Raw genomic sequence first — 17,699 nt, forward strand, 5'->3', positions numbered from 1 at the left:
TTATGCTATACCTTTTCAGTGACTTGAGATGTAGAATGTTCAAGAAGACCAGAGATAGAGCTCATGGAATTATTTGACAAAGAAGCCCACCATGTGTCTATTGAAGTGACCATCGAATGCTATGCAACATAAATATTCAGGCACTGTTACTTCCATCATATTCTGCACCTAGTTGATAAGTCACAAACAAACAAGGAAAACAAAACCAACGGAAGAGAATAACATGTTAAAAAGACAATACGAAAACCAGGAGAAAAAGAAGAGAGACAAAAGCATAAAAAGAACTTGTTAAAAATAATTCATCATCAAAATAGTCTAACGTTCTAAAAACCGATAACCAAATAAATAATTAAATATCTCCTCACGAAGAAACAGAGATGCTAGTTTCGGATCCATCTTCCAACGGCTCTGCATCATCTGAATCACCCATGTCATACACATCTCGAGGTTGAACATGAACATCAATATTTCATTCTACTTCAGAGGGATCTTCTACGTTTAATAATATGTTCTCTATCAGTGTCCATAGGTTGCCCAGACGACCCTTCTTCGTGTTCCTCATTCATATTTGCACTAATATCTGGAAAAATATCGTCCAAGAGGTTGAAAATTGAATCTAGTTCAACATAAACACTATCAGAAGGTACTCTTGCATTTCCTGTGACACGCATATCTTCTCCGTGTACTATCTAACTTATGTAAGAACTTAAAAATCCATGACAAATCAAATCACCTTCGATATCTTCTGATATATGGTGTTTTTAATACCATTATATGTGTTCTTTGAGTTAATTCTCAGTTCTAATTCGTACTTATTTGATATCATTCCAGGTTTGGAGCAGGTGAAAGAGTAAAAAAGAGAGTGCCATAAAGAAAGAAGTCATTTTGGAATATCTAACGCAGAACAGTCAGTTGGATCAATCCAAAGGTTGTTCCCACAGAGAGCAAGCGACTGACTGTTTCCGACTATTAAGGAAACCTCCAAGATTTCAGGGGTTTGCCCTAGATTTTCTCTCTTTTCTCTTTACCACTGACGCCTCCATATAAAAAGGCCTATGCTATCATTTCTAATTTCTTACGCTAGTTTTACAAGAGACCGAGAACTATTTTGGATTTAGCAACTTGTAAGGGAGAAGGCTTCATCTCTCATTTTCACGAGAAGATCATCCTGAACCCTTGTCTTTCTACTTTATTTTATATGCAGTATTATTCAGAAATCATGTATGTGTCATCTTGCTTTATGATTGAGTAGTCGTCTAAGCTTGCTTAGGGTTTTAGGGTGTCAATCGCATGAGCTAAACGCAAATAAGTGATTTTAACTGTTCTTCATTCATATTGTTCTTACTGCTTGCATTTAATTGATCACTTAATGTTCGATCTCCAGTTTAATCACCTAGCTAACCGCTTAGGAGATAAATTGACATATATTGAATGAGCTTCATATCCCTAATCAGCGAGAGTAGATATTAGGGTATTAAGTGAATTAATCGGACCTGATCTCTAAGGCTTGCTATCGCGTCTTGTTCCAAGTGAGAGCTTAGGACTCAAGACCGATCAGCAAAGGGAACAAGTCCACGATAGTGGATTGTTCTAGCCGAGTGATCCGAGTTCTAGACTGCATCTCATTGCACTTGAATAGTTGTTAGGTTCCGCATTGACACCCGATGAACAACCCTAAGCAGGCTTTCATTTAAATCGAATTTAAATCTCTAGGTATTTTAGTTACTTGTGTCACCATTGATTTTAAAACCCCACTTGTTTCCCAGCTTAATATTGAACTCATAAGAGTAAAGAGTAAACTGGTCATCTGGATTGAATCTCAAATATTACAATTACCATAGTTAACTTGACAGTAGCAAGGATTCATTTCTAGTATATCAAGTTTTGGTGCCGTTGCCATGGGGACCAGGCTTTTACCTTTATTTTTCGGTTTAATATTTAGTCTGAGATATCTAACTTGCTTTTAATTATTTGTTGGAACAGATGATCCAAGAGCATGACCAGTAGACATACTCGGAGCAACGCACAAGGACCACTACATCAACTGACCGACGACGAACTCGCAAGATTAGAAAGACAAAACCGTCAACAGCCGAGAACAACCGACACCAACATGGGTGATCACGACAATCAGGATGACCTCACTGCTGCACTGGCAATCATTCAACAACAAATGCAGACTCAGCAACAACAGATGTTGCAGATGCAGCAGACCATCCAGAATCAGCAACAAGCTGCTCAAGAAGCAGCTGAGAACGCCGCGCGAGAAGAGCGTGGTGCTCCTATTGGGGAGCAGAACCTTCCGCGGAACTTCGCTACTAACCGCTCCCCATCAACCCTCCTCCTTGCACTCGACAAGACTATAAGATCAAACCTGCACTGATAAGTCAAGTACAGAAGAGCACGTTCAGCGGTCTCACTACTGACATCCCGATGGACAACATCGAAGCCTTTGAGAGAATCTGCAATTTCTCTCGCTCTAACGGAGTGCCACCAGACTATGTCAAATGCACGCTGTTCCCATTCTCTCTTGAAGGGAAAGCTTCTCGCTGGCTCCAATCTCTGCCAACCGGCTCTCTTACCTCATGGTACCAGGTCCGATCAGCGTTCCTGAGCCACTTCTACACGAAGTCTAAAACCGCGACTCTGCGGTACATGATCTCCAATTTCAAGCAGAAGTCTGATGAACCTTTTCATGAAGCTTGGGAGAGGTACAAGGAGTACCAGAGAGAGTGCCCACACCATGGGTTTGACGATGACTATATATTGGAGGTGTTCTATGATGGAGTGAGCTATGAGTTTCGAAACACCCTTGATTCTTCGAGTAATAGAGATTTCATGACTCAAACCACACCTGGTGCGTTCGAGCTGATTGAGAACATGGCTTCAAGTTCACTAAACAAGAACAAAGAGCATGACCGCTCGAAGAGTGTGAACAACATAGATGATCTTGCTGCAAAGGTGGACCAACTGCTTAAGGGAAACCAAATCCAAGTGTTCATAATGGAAGAAGCAGCTCTTGAGAAGAGTGCCGGTGACCTGGCGTTTGATGCTGAAATATCAGGAGACGATCAACAAGAGGTGAGCTACGTGAATGGGCAAGGATGGCAGCTCAAAAACTACCACCCAAACCCTAACGTGAGGAACAACCCACAGCTTTTCTGGCCTAAGCAAAACAAACCAGCTGATCCTGCACAGAGTAACCAAGGTCAGTATGCCGGGTATCAAAACAACTACCAACCCCGGATATATGTTATAAGCCAACCGCAAAACAATCCACCTCAGATGCAGAAACACCAGAACACTCAGCCAGCTAACTCCGCTCCTGTCGCTGTTCCGCAAGATGAGATAAAAGCTATGTTGCAGCAGCTGCTCCAAGGACAACAACTCCAAGGGAAGGCTCTAAACCAAGTTACTACCGAGATCAATACCATAATGAACCATATGTTCAACGAATTGAGCACCAAGTATGATAATATCGCGAGCCATATGAGACAGATGGACATTCAGATTGCTCAGACTGCTGAGAGCGTCAAGAGGCAACAAGGTACTCTACCTGGGTAAACCGACAAAAACCCTAAGGAGTGCAATGCGGTTGAGTTGAGAAGTGGAAAGCAACTGTCGGAACCGGTAAAGAAGAGGTTCACTACGGCTGAGAAGGGGAAGCAGAAAGAGTCAGAACAACCACCAGCCGATACCCCGGCAGCTGAGAAGGAGAGGGAACCAACAGTTGGAACCAATTCGCCAGGACCAGAACAACCAGCTGAGGCTGTCCGCCCGATCCCAGAGCCTGTTCCTGCTCGCGAATACACTCCTAAAGTCCCTTACCCTGTTCCAGCAAAGGCTACTCGTAAGGACCAAGAGGAGATGAAGTGCAGAAAGATGCTGGAGGACCTAACCGTCCGACTCCCCTTGATGGATGCGATCCAGATGATGCCCTCCATGCGCAGCTTTATGAAGGGATTGATCTCAGGAAAAATATCAGAGGAGAGCGAATTCATGACTGTCTCTAAGGAGTGCAGCGCAGTGCTTCAGAACAGGCAGATAAAGAAGCGAGGAGACCCTGGCAAGTTCGTCCTCTCTATCCAGATTGGGAAGACAGTTTTCTCATGCTCCTTGGTTGATCTGGGATCCAGCGTAAACCTCATGCCCTACTCTGTAGCACGACGTCTGGGATACACGCATTTCAAACCAACTAGGATGTCATTGGTGTTCGCAGATAGATCAGTTATGTCCCCGGTTGGTATTCTAGAGGATCTCCAAGTAAAAGTCAGGAACACCTCTGTTCCAGCAGACTTCGTAGTTCTAGAGCTGGAAGAGGAATCCAAATATCCTCTCATTTTAGGAAGACCGTTCCTATGTACTGTTGGAGCCATCATTGATGTGCGGCAAGGGAAGATTGATCTCAATATGGGAGACATAGTCATGCAGTTCGAGATGGATGAGCTGCTGGCCGATGCTGGATGGATAGACCTTCGAGGTGGATGAAGGGATTGATCCGCTGCAACCTCGCGACGGGATGAGCGAGGAGATTCTTACAGAAGATCCACTTGAGCTTGCACTAGTAAGATCTGAGGCCGAACAGAGTGTCGAGAACATTGACGCAGACGGGTATGCTAAGATGCTTGACTCCGCAATGAGTATGGGAAGAATGGTGGCGAGTATAAGTCTGGGGGAAGAAAGCAACAAGGACGAGAACACTCCAACTGGAGCGACCCCTTTACCGAACTCGCCGAACCTACCTGATGATCCCTGGAGCTAGTTGAAGGCTCCCAAGGTTGAGCTAAAACCCCTTCCCAAGGGGCTCAGGTACGCTTTCTTAGGTCCGAATTCCACTTACCCTGTCATTGTGAACGCTGAACTCAAAAATGTGGAAACTGCATTGCTTTTGTGTGAGCTTAGGAAGTATCGTAAGACATTAGGATATTCACTAGCTGACATACCTGGCATCTCACCTGATTTATGCATGCATAGAATACACCTAGAAGATGAATCAATGACTTCTGTTGAATATCAGAGGAGGTTAAACCCGAATCTAAAAGATGTTGTTAAGAAAGAGATAATGAAACTTCTTGAAGCGGGTGTGATCTATGCCATATCTGATAGTAAGTGGGTTAGCCATGTTCATGTAGTACCTAAGAAAGGTGGGATCACTGTTATCACAAATGAAAAGAATGAATTGATCCCTACTAGAACAGTGACAGGACATCGCATGTGCATTGATTTTAGAAAATTAAATGCAGACACTAGAAAGGATCACTTTCCACTTCCCTTCATTGATCAAATGCTTGAGAGATTGGCTAACCACCCATATTACTGCTTTTTAGATGGTTATTCAGGTTTCTTTCAGATCCCTATCCATCCGGACGATCAGGAGAAGACGACGTTCACATGCCCATACGGAACATACGCATACAGGAGAATGCCATTCGGCATGTGCAATTTGCCAGCAACATATCAGCGATGCATGATGTCGATCTTTACTGACCTGATTGAAGACATTATGGAGGTTTTCATGGATGATTTCAGCGTCTATGGAAGCTCCTTTAGTGTCTGTTTGTCAAACTTGTGCATGGTACTCAAAAGGTGTGAGGAAAAACATCTGATGCTCAATTGGGAGAAGTGTCACTTCATAGTCAGAGATGAGATTGTTCTAGGGCATAAGATCTCTGAGAAAGGCATTGAGGTAGATAAGGCAAAGGTCGAGGTGATGATGAGCTTGCAGCCACCAACAACTGTGAAAGTTATCAGAAGCTTCTTGGGTCACGCAGGGTTTTATAGGAGGTTCATCCAGGATTTCTCAAAAATAGCGAGACCTCTCACCAGACTGCTATGCAAGGAGATCAAGTTTAATTTCGACAGCAAGAGCTTAGCTGCGTTCCATACGATCAAAGGAGCTCTAGTCAGCGCACCTGTTGTACAACCGCCAGACTGGGATCTCCCTTTTGAGATCATGACTGATGCTAGCAATTTTGCAGTTGGAGCAGTCCTTGGGCAGCGCAAGGATAAGAAAATTCATGTGATCTATTACGCAAGCAAAACCATGGATGAAGATCAATGCAGATACACTACGACTGAGAAGGAACTCTTGGCTATTGTTTTTGCATTCGAGAAGTTCAGATCCTACCTGGTGGGATCAAAGGTGATTGTGCACACAGACCATGCTGCTCTTAAGTACTTGCTCACAAAGAAGGATGCAAAACCGAGGTTGTTGAGGTGGATTCTTCTTCTCCAAGAATTTGATCTCGAGATAAAAGACAAAAATGGAGTCGAGAATGGGGTTGCAGACCACTTGTCCATAATGAAGATTGAGGATGACACAGCTCTTGATGAAGAACACACAGTGGAACACGTCAACGCGATTGGTCTGCGCTTCGCGGAACAACCCCTGAGCATAACATCCGATTGTTCTCGCGTACCGGAACAACCAGTAGCCGTGATCCAAAACCAGTACTCTCACCTCTCTTGGTTTGCTGAGATTGCGAACTTCCTAGCTGCTGAAAAGGAACCACTTAAGTTCACTGGAAATGAGAAAAGGAAATTCTTAAGAGAGGCGAGGCAGTATGTTTGGGATGAACCGTACTTGTAAAAACATTGCAACGATGGCATATTCAAAAGGTGTGGTCCAGAGGCAGATATTCCAGGGATTCTACATCATTGCCATGGTTTCTCTTATGCAGGACACTTCGCCACGTTCAAAACGGTTTCCAAAATCCTCCAAGCAGGTTTTTGGTGGCCAACTATGTTCAGAGATGCTCACGCCTACATAGCTCGATGCGATGCATGCCAACGACTTGAGAACATCAGCAAAATGAATGAAATGCCTCAGAATTACATTTTAGAAGTTGAGGTGTTCGACTGTTGGGGAGTCGACTTCATGGGACCATTCCCTCCGTCCTTCAAGAACGAGTACATCCTGGTCGCCGTTGACTATGTCTCCAAGTGGGTAGAAGCAGTGGCGAGTCCCACTAATGATGCAAAAGTGGTGACTAAGATGTTCAGCTCCATCATCTTTCCGAGATTTGGGGTGCCTAGAGTGGTCATTAGCGATGGCGGAACACACTTCATCAACAAGGCATTTTAAGGCATGTTGAAGAAGAATGGGGTGAAACCTAAGGTGTCTACCGCTTATCACCCCCAGACGAGTGGACAAGTTGAAGTTTCCAACAGGGAAGTCAAGAACATTCTACAGAAAACTGTCAATACCTCGCGCAAGGACTGGTCACTTAAGTTGGACGATGCTCTATGGGCCTACAGAACAGCCTACAAAACGCCGCTAGAGACCACCCCTATCACCTGGTCTATGGTAAGGCTTGTCATCTTCCTGTCGAGCTCGAATACAAGGCTGCATGGACGGTCAAGTTACTGAATTTCGACATCAAGCCAGCAACTGAGAGGCACATGATCCAAGTCCATGAGCTGGAAGAAATAAGGCACCTCGCCTATGAGAGTTCCAAAATTTATAAGGAGAAGACCAAAGCCTACCATGACAAGCGAATAATTGCCAGATGTTTCGAACCAAACGATAAGGTCTTGCTCTTCAACTCCAGACTTTGGCTGTTCCCAGGCAAGCTGAAATCTAGATGGTCCGGACCCTTCACCGTTAAGGAAGTCCGCCCTTACGGAGCTATTGTGTTGCTGGACAGAAAGGGAGACGAGTTCGTCGTCAATGGTCAGCGCATCAAGCATTACCTTGTTGACTCCACTATCGCAGAGGGTGAAGAAATTCCCCTAAGCGATCCCCCATCAGCCTGATCGGCTGAGCCAAGTCAAACTAATGACTTTAACTAAGCGCTTGGTGGGAGGAAACCCACTGGTGAGTGTATATATTGTTTTCTATAGTCTATTTTATCTCTTTTCAGATTTAGTTTGCAGGTCAAAAATAAGAAAAACCGAACACTTCAGTCAGAACAACCGAATGACTGTTTTTCTGGTGGAACAACCCATCGCTTGTTCCAGGTAAGTGTTCCGGACCCAAAAACAATAAAAATAAAAATAAAATAATAAAAAGAGAGAGAGAGAGAGAGATAATGGAGAGCGGTTAGGGTTTCGCCTATTTAAGGCTCCACCCTTCCACTTTCCCCTTTCACTCAACCGTACACTCCTCCCTCTCTTGGGATTTCGAAGCCATCACCAAAACTTAAATTCTCACTCTTTTTAAGTGATTCTTGCTTATAATCCAATTGGATTTTCTAGTTCTCTCTGTTTTTGCAGTCCATTTGCTCAGATTATCACGGTAAGAGGCTCGACAATCAAAATACAATCGCGTTTTCGGTTTAAAAAGCTCACCCTTCTAAACCGCTTTGATAGTTCGATTCTTGTTAGAAATAGCTTGATCCGAAATACCCTTTTGCTGTTAGGGTTGATTTTAGAAGTTGAACTTTTGTCTCTTAGCCCTAGAGAATCGCGGTTTCATTTCCCCTTTGTTTGAGAAAGTTCCGATTTAGACAAAATGTTGCATCTTGATAAACATTGCTCATATGCATTGTGATTTTGAAAAGTTGAAATGGTCTGATTTGGCGAGTTGATGTTCAGGTTTGTTGAAGGCGGGTTGCTTAGAAAGAAAAAGGAATAGTTCATAAAAGAGGATTAGTTTGATTCATTTTCTTCTATGCAACCCAGGATGGCACTAATGAAAAACTTTTGTTTGCCTTGCAGATGCCTCCACGCACCAAGCAATCGGCCACTAGAACAAGGAAGACGAACAACACTCCCCCACAACGAGCACAACAACCAACCTCCGCCTCTTACCCATGGCCGCGAGAACAGGAGGGCGAGTCAATCAATCTCGATGACCCTATGCTTTTAGATTTCAATTGCGAAGGGTGGGACAAGGAGACAGCTAGTCGGTACAACACTCTCCTCAAGGCTGAGATACTACCTACCCGTTTTTGCCACGCCGAGACTCTCGTTGAGCTTGGTATCGACGAGGATGTGTTCGAGACGCTGCAAGCAATGGGGATCGCTCCCCTTTGTTACGCTACGCATGAGCTCTACCCTGACTTTGTCCGCCATGTGCTCACCACTGCCACCATCAGCTATGAGGACTTCTCTGCTCCTTCCTACGCCAACTGCTCCTTCCTACGCCAACTGCTCCTTCTCATTCATGGCTGATGGAGAGTATTGCTCACTGTCCCTCGACAAACTCAACGAAATCTATGAAATCGCGAATGAGCCGAGAGGGGTAGCAGTGGCGAAAAAGTTCGCCCCATCAAACACCTTCTGGGACTTCATCGCGAATGGAAACTTCGCACCTGGCAAAGCCTACCAGTCGCAGATCAGGAACTCGGCACTTAGAGTCATTGCAAAGATCATTTCAAACCTCATGTTCGCCAAGGATCAGACTTCCAAAGTGACAAACGGGGAGCTACAAACCATGTATGCAGGTATTGAGGATGAGATCCGCGCTTCAGGGTCTGGCATTCCAATTCAGAAGGTCAAGACGAACCCATGATTTCATTTCATCACCATGCTTTGCGAGAGAAGGCTCTATCTGATGCACGACACGAACAAGAAGGACAGAAGAGGTAGCTTGCTCACGCCGCTCTTCAAGCATTTCGGCATTGATCTCAGCAAATACAAGGTGATCACGGAGATTCAGTACCTCGACATCAAGTACGTTATGGCGTGCCACATCATGCGAGATGAGGATACCTACAGCTTCTTCGACAAGGAGGGTACCCAGCCTCACCCCGAGATCACCAGGCTCAGCGTGTTCGACAACATACGCTTCCTCCCACCACCCGAGCTCCTATGCACTGATCCTCGTGCTGGTGCACCTGACGCAGATATGGAGGATGTCGAGGACATTACCCCAGAAGCTGACCCATCATACGACCTCAGAGAGCTGGCGGATGTGACAGATGATCAGGCTTACCGACGCTGGATGGTTGACTCGCAGCGGAAGAACAACAGTCTCATGTGGCGGATCCTCCATCTCGTTACCGGCGGCTGCATTGGCGGAAGTAACCTGCGACAGTCACCAGCAGAGCAGACTCCACGATCGCATCGTCCAGGAAAGATGCCTATGGGAACGGACACTTCAACTGAGGAGGTTCATCGCTCGCGCAACAGACATTCGTTTGATTCGGCCGAGAGTGGCGAGTCATACTGAGTCCGCAAAGACTATTCTCTATCCATTGTTCTATCCATCTGAACTCTTTATTTTTATGCTTTGGGTTGTTATTTGGCTGACCTCGATTTGGTTTCACACCAGGGATGGTGTAAATTAAGTCTGGGGGAAGCACTTGTTGTGTGCTGATACTCTATGTCTTTATTTCTGAGTCAGTCCATATGTCATTTGAATGCTTTATTGAGTTAGTTTAGGATCGAGTCAGCTAAACCTCTTGTGGGAATTAGGACCTTGTGTTGTGATAATCTTTTAACCACCTCGTGCTCTAACTTTCTTATCCAGTGACCTTAGCAGTGATGAAAGACCCACACTTTGACCTGGAACACCCCTGACTTATCTCATTTGATTCTCCAGAAGCTCTCAACCGATCAGGTTATACTGGGTAGACTCAACTCCACCTAACCTGAACCTAACCTTGACTGAAATTCTTCTTGTTATGGACACTAGATCAGGGAAACGAGACTTACACTCAGGACTTCTTACTCCTTTTACCAATCTTGCTGATCCTGAGTGGCTAGCTCATCTTTAGCTAGTTCCCACCTTGCGCCTAAGCCTTTATTTTTACCCTCATGCACTCTTTTTTTCAGTGTCATATGTGCAGATATGTGCAAAAGGATCGGAGAGGAAAGGATCGACACAGCTTCTTACTCGTTAATGCCATACACTCAGAGAAGAGAAATCAAGCATGAAGAGAACAGTCAATGAGACCATGCTCTAACAAGAGAACAGTCTATGAGCGCATGTTCTAACCAGAGGCATGAAGAGAACAGTCGATGAGACCATGCTCTAACAAGAGAACAGTCTATGAGTGCATGTTCTAACCAGAGGAACAATGGTGACCAGTGAGAAACAAAAGAATAGACCACCAGTGGCTGCGAAACATTCATTATGTTGCCTCTCCCTCGCAACCCCATCACCTTGTATGTAAAAAAAAAAAAAATAATAATAATAATAATAATAATATATATAAACACACGCCACTGGAAAGGTTGAGCAAGGAGTTGGTACCAATTTTTGAGGAGTAGGGAAGGGAAGTCAAGAACTGAAGAACAGTCCCACGGTTGATCCGAATGAGAGAACAACTGCACCCGTGAAGTAGAAACGAGTAAGGGCTGTGGACATCAATGGATCCGTCATCTCCTACTATTTTGCGCGATATCCTGCATCCACTTAAATTTGGTAGCCTCTAAACACTCTTAGCTCCACCATGAAATAGCATGTTCCTTACCTAGCCCGTCTACCCTGAATAGTGCCTGTGATGAGAAGCTCACGCTGTTCTTAATTGAATTTAAGGAGTTCTGTCTCGATAGTGTTCCATTTTTCAGGTATGAGATACAGAGTATGGAGGTGATTTTCGAACAGCGATCGTGGGTGTTCTGGTAAGGGTGTTTGGTGTGAGTCTACAGCTTGTATGGTTCAGAGATGTGTGGTAAGAGTATGGTTATTGAGGTCAAGCGAGTTTCCACTCTTTCAAACCTTTCTCCATGTTCTTGAGGCTTGGCCTTGTTCGAGGACAAACAAGGATCTAAGTCTGGGGGAATTGATATATGGTATTTTTAATACCATTATATGTGTTCTTTGAGTTAATTCTCAGTCCTAATTCGTGCTTATTTGATATCATTCCAGGTTTGGAGCAGGTGAGAGAGTAAAGAAGAGAGTGCCATGAAGGAAGAAGTCATTTTGGAATATCTAACGCAGAACAGCCAGTCGGATCAATCCGAAGGTTGTTCCCAAAGAGAGCAAGCGACTGACTGTTCCCAACTATTAAGGAAACCTCCAAGATTTCAAGGGCTTGCCCTAGATTTTCTCTCTTTTCTCTTTACCACTGGCGCCTCCATATAAAAAGGCCTATGCTATCATTTCTAATTTCTTACGCTAGTTTTACAAGAGACCGAGAACTATTATGGATTTAGCAACTTGTAAGAGAGAAGGCTTCATCTCTCATTTTCACGAGAAGATCATCTTGAACCCTTGTCTTTCTACTTTATTTTATATGCAGTATTATTCAGAAATCATGTATGTGTCATCTTGCTTTATGATTGAGTAGTTGACTAAGCTTGCTTAGGGTTTTAGGGTGTCAATCGCATGAGCTAAACGCAAATACGTGATTTTAATTGTTTTTCATTCATATTGTTCTTACTGCTTGCATTGAATTGATCACTTAATGTTCGATCTCTGGTTTAATCACCTAGCTAACCGCTTAGGAGATAAATTAACATATATTGAATGAGCTTCATATCTCTAATCATCGAGAGTAGATATTAGGGTATTAAGTGAACTAATCGGACCTAATCTCTAAGGCTTGCTATCGCGTCTTGTTCCAAGTGAGAGCTTTGGACTCAAGACCGATTAGCAAAGGGAACAAGTCCACGATAGTGGATTGTTCTAGCCGAGTGATCCGAGTTCTAGACTGCACCTCATTGCACTTGAATAGTTGTTTGGTTCCACATTGACACCCGATGAACAACCCTAAGCCGGCTTTCATTTAAATCGAATTTGTATATTTTTAAAACCTCACTTGTTTATCAGCTTAATATTGAACTCATAAGAGTAAAGAGTAAACTGGTCCTCTGGATTGAATATCAAATATTACAATTACCACTGTTAACTTGACAGTAGCAAGGATTTTTTTTTTAACTTAACATTCTTTATTCATATTATTTTTGTACAACTCCAAAAACGCAGATCGTCTAATCCACTTACAAAACTCAAAAAAATACTCTACCTACGAGCTAGTATAAAGGCGATGCCAAGTAGATAAGAAGGTGACCGTGGTAGGCAGATTCCTCTGATCTCTAGAGAGAATATCCATCTTTGCTCGTAACAGGCGTTGAATCTCTTGTACGAGAGAAACTGCCGGTCGAGACGAATGATTATGCATTCTTGAGTTTCTTTCTTTCCAAAGAATATAAAGAGAAGCTTGAAAGATGAGCTTTAGGATCAGGTTGATGTTACTATCCCGAGTGGGAGCTTTGATCCAGCCTAGAACATCCATGATCAGTGGAGGAAGGGAGAGATGGACCGGAGAGAAGAAGAAGGTATGGACCTCCTTGCTGTAATCACATTCCAAGAACAGATGTTGGCGAGTTTCATCAGCAGAACCGCATAACAAACAAGTGGAGGAGACTGGCACTCCCCATTGGCTCATCCTGTCTTTTATCGATAATCTGTTTAGAGCTATCAACCAAGAAAGAAACGCATGCTTTGGTATCCTTCCTTTGAACCATATTGACTAATGCCAAGTCACTTCCGGCAGCCGATCATAGAGGTGAGTCCACATGAGAGAAGTAGAGAAATCTGGAACAGGGGTCCTATCTCCAATTTGCCATAAAAAACAGTCCTCCTCCTCAGACAACACTACTGCTCGGGGATCAGGTAAGCAATTCTTTAGAAAGCTTATAACCGGATTCATTTCTAGTGTATCATCTTCCCTTATCTTAGATTTGGCTAGAGAACAACGAGTACATGGACATTTTACCATGGGTGCATTAGATTTACCAAATGCAAAATCCAAAAAAAAATTCACTTCTAATCTGTAATTTTATGATAAATGTGGTTTGTTTATCCATGATTTATTCATTAGAACCTGAAGAAAAACAGATTTTCACAATTAGTAGACTTTTAGAAATTCACGACAAACAATTGAACTTCAAAACCCAACAAACTTCATATCAGTAAGTAATGAGAGAATAGTATAAATAAATTACCTTAATTGTATGCAACGTCTGATTTGCCAGAGAAAGAGATATATATTAAAACTCTTTTAATTGTTAAGAGGAAAAAAAAACAGGATTGATTAAAATTTACAAGAAACTTACTTTCTTTTGTTATTCAAACTTTTTTTCAAAAGCTAATGGAAGGTGATGACGTTGTGATCGTGAATGACTTTAATGTAACGAATCAAACTATTTTTGATTAGGAGAGAACGCCAAAATTTATTTTTAATTTTTTTTTGTATATTCTATACTTTCTTAAAGATAAATATCAACTTAAATCTCTTATTATTTTTCTACTATAAAATATTTATCAAAGTATATCAACATAAAATATAATTATGATAAAAAGTAATATATCCATAAATATGTGATGAAAATTAGATTTTTAATATCCAATATTTTAACTGATACAAATTAGGATAAAATAGTATCATTTATATTTAATTGATGTAAGAGAAAGAGATAGTTACATCATTTTCTTATAATTGAAGTTAATACTAGTAATTATTTTTTCGAAAAAATATATATAATTAGAATCACTTTTAAATTGATGTAAAATTTGTAACATTTGCATAAAAGATTTTAATCCAGAATAAATTTACATCATTTATATAAATGATATAACTAAATAATTTAGCATCAGTTTTATTTATTTATTATTTTTTTTTACGGCAAACGGCTATTCTATTACTCAAACTTGAGGTGGTCTGGGGAGCCAGACCGGAATAGAACAACCAATAAAACATAAGGATCTATGAAAAGAACGTGCATTCTTAGCTAGCGAATCCGCAATCTCATTCTGCATCCTTGGGAAGTAGCTGATCTTGAAGTCTGAAAAACACAACCGAAGAGTTTGAATGATCTCCAGCTCTGTTGAGAAGTTGGGTCAATCTTGTGGTTGTTCTAACATCGCAATCAGGTCCTTGCAGTCCGTCCCAAACCTCTGACAGTACGAGTGTTGTATCATGCTCTCCATTGCCCACTGTAGCGCTTCCAGTTCCGAGTGTAGTGTCGTCTCCCTCCTCTGCAAGTTCCTTGATCCCATGAGTTGTATCTTCCCCATTGTATCCTTCCAAACCCATCCCATTCTACTAAATTGAGCTGTAGAGGTCCATGAACCATCCACCATACAAATATCCCCCAAGCTTAAGGCTTGTGTTTCTTCATTAGTCTGTACCTGTGGCGAAACCGGTTCAGTGTCTCTTGCGTTGTACCAAGCTTGGCACTCACTCTCTGCATACCTGACTAGTTACAGTGGATCTCTATTTATGCCTCTAAAAAACTTATCATTTCTAGCTTTCCATATGTACCAAATTATCCAAGGATAAGGATCTCTATCGTCTTCTGGCTCCGGAATACCATTCTTTCTCCAAAAAAGATAGTCCATATTAGCGTAAATACTTGGTACCGGGAAGATTTCAGGGCTCGATGGCGTTGATGATAACTCCCATGCTTGAAAGGCCGGTGGACACTCAAAGATAGCATGAGTAACGGTCTCTTCTGGTGCTCCACATCTTGGACAATAATTGTCGCATCGCATGTTACGGCGTACCAGATTCCTTGTTACCGCTACCTGTCCTGATATTAATTGCCATATAAGATGGCAGATCTTTTGTGGCGCTTTTACCTTCCAAGCAAAGGCTTGGAGTTTTGTAATGCTGGGTTGTAGAACTTCTAAATCCTCCTCATCCCACATCAAATTTGTAGCAACCCAATACCCCGATTTAACAGTATACTGTTCATTCTTTGAGTAGCTCCAGCAAAATGTATCACGTCGATGGGTAGGGCTTATGGCCAAACTCAGGATCAGCGGAATATCTTCTTGAGCTATATATTGTTCCAATAAACGAACATCTCATTCCTTTGTAGCTGGATTGATAAGACTGCTTACGATCATCTTTGGGTTCACTGCTAGAGCCCGGGACCGAGCCGGTCTAGCTGGCGTCGAAGGGATCCAAAGGTCCTCCCACACATTAATTTTATACCCTGAGTGCATCTTACTTCTGATGCCCAAAAGTAATAGCTTCCTCGCTGCAGTCATACTTGTCCATACATACGATGGGGTATTTGTTGTGCCCATTCGCAACGGCGAACTGAGACGATAATATCTCCCCCGAATAACTCTCGCTACTAATGAGTCCGGAAATTGCACAAGTCGCCAAAGTTGTTTAGCTAAAAGAGCTAGATTAAATTCATGGATCATGCGGAACCCAATTCCCTCCTTCTCTCTAGGCGCACACATCTTTTCCCATTTTGCCCAATGGATTCCTCTTTTTGGAGGGTTCGAGCTCCACCAGAATTGTGCAATAGCACTCGCTAGATTCTCACAAATCTCCAAAGGAAGAATAAAGGTGGACATGACATAGGTCGGAAGAGCTAACAATATCGATTTAATCAACACCTCCTTTCCTCCCTTCGATAACCATCTACCAGTCCAGCCATTCACCCTATGTAGGAGCTTCTCCTTTAAGAAAGCAAATAATTTGCACTTTGATCCACTAATATCCTCTGGGATTCCTGGATATGAGCCCATCCCGCCTTCGTTTTGTATACCAAAAGTATTCTTGATTTGCTGCCTATCATTCGCTGGAACCCTTTTACCAAAGAGTAATGAGGATTTGTCAAAATTAATGCGTTGGCCTGATGCTTTCTCATATTTCCTTACTACTTTCATAACTTCTTCACATTCACGGGGCTCCGCCTTACAGAAGAAAATGCTATCATCAGCAAAGAGAAGGTGAGATACCGAGGGGCAAGCGCGAGCGACTCGCATCCCCGTTATCTTCCCTTGATTCTCTGCTTGATTAAGAATGCTAACGAGCGCTTCCGTGCATAGAATAAATATGAAAGGAGACAAAGGATCTCCTTGGTGTAAACCTCTCTCAGAAACAATGTTTCCCCTTGGTTCTCCATTCATGAGGACTTTATACTTGACCGAAGTGATGCATCTCATAATCCAGTCAATCCACATTTCTGCAAAACCCATCTTTCTTATAATTGCCTCAATGAATGACCACTCCATCATATCATATGCTTTGCTCATATCTGTTTTTATGGCCATCCGTTTAACCCGTCCTCCTAGTTTAGTTCTCAAGGCGTGGAACATCTCCTGAGCTATCAGGATATTATCCGTAATCTGTCTCCCAGCTACAAAGGCTGACTGGGTCTCTCTCTGTGGAAGAACCTTCTTTAATCTTTGGCATAAGACCTTAGAAATTATCTTGTAGCTGGCATTACATAGACTGATAGGACTAAATTTAGTCATCTCATTCGGTTTAGTCATCTTAGGAATTAAGCAAATATTCGTATCATTAAGGCCATGTGCCATTGTCCCTTCGAAAAGGAATTGATTAACCATACGAGTTAAATCATCTTTGACAATATCCCAAAACTTATGGTAAAAGAGTGATGTCATTCCATATGGTCGTGGAGCTTTTTCCGGATGCATAGCGAACAACGCCAATTTAACCTCCCATTCAGTTACTGGGGTTGTAAGCTCCGCATTTATCGTCCCATTAATAGTTGTCGAAACCTATGATAGCGCCTCAGCTATATCCTCTGGGTTAGACGATTCAAATATTTGCCTAAAAGAGCTAGTAGCAATGGCTACTAATCCCTCATCCTCCACCAAATTTCCATTTTCATCAAGGAGTTGCGTTATCCTATTCTTTGATCTCCTTTGCTTCAGCAATGCATGGAAATATTTTGAGTTCCTATCACCTTCCCTTAACCAGAGGACCCTACTTTTCTATCTCCAAAACATCTCTTCTGCCTTAAGAGCAGTAGATAGCTCCTTCAGAGCCTTCGATATTTCCTCTGAAGTAGCATCATCATTCGAATACAGCCCCTCC

The 17,699-nt window shown here is 42.6% G+C and overlaps 1 protein-coding gene and 1 non-coding gene across 2 annotated transcripts; one reads left to right on the forward strand and one right to left on the reverse strand.

The window, feature by feature from the left end:
• Nucleotides 1–2,433: 2,433 nt before the first annotated feature.
• On the forward strand, nucleotides 2,434–4,488 carry LOC106441611. Its single transcript, XM_048743728.1, has 3 exons — nucleotides 2,434–2,857; nucleotides 2,945–3,560; nucleotides 3,609–4,488. Exons 1-3 carry the CDS (start codon nucleotides 2,434–2,436, stop codon nucleotides 4,486–4,488), a joined length of 1,920 nt encoding a protein of 639 aa, XP_048599685.1.
• LOC125581112 lies at nucleotides 2,644–2,750 on the reverse strand. The gene has a single exon (XR_007318823.1). It is a non-coding gene; the product is annotated as a small nucleolar RNA R71 (small nucleolar RNA).
• Nucleotides 4,489–17,699: the final 13,211 nt, after the last annotated feature.

The sequence above is a fragment of the Brassica napus genome, chromosome C1, assembly GCF_020379485.1.
Source record: "Brassica napus cultivar Da-Ae chromosome C1, Da-Ae, whole genome shotgun sequence".
In the NCBI taxonomy this organism is placed as follows: Eukaryota; Viridiplantae; Streptophyta; class Magnoliopsida; order Brassicales; family Brassicaceae; genus Brassica; species Brassica napus.

What these genes read in the sequence shown, in the direction of transcription:
- LOC106441611 (XM_048743728.1), top strand. Translation starts at nt 2,434, where the DNA reads ATGGACAACATCGAAGCCTTTGAGAGAATCTGCAATTTCTCTCGCTCT. An exon ending in CATGACTCAAACCACACCTG is followed by an intron (nt 2,858 to 2,944) that starts GTGCGTTCGAGC and finishes TGAACAACATAG; the next exon opens with ATGATCTTGCTGCAAAGGTG. An exon ending in CAACAAGGTACTCTACCTGG is followed by an intron (nt 3,561 to 3,608) that starts GTAAACCGACAA and finishes TGAGTTGAGAAG; the next exon opens with TGGAAAGCAACTGTCGGAAC.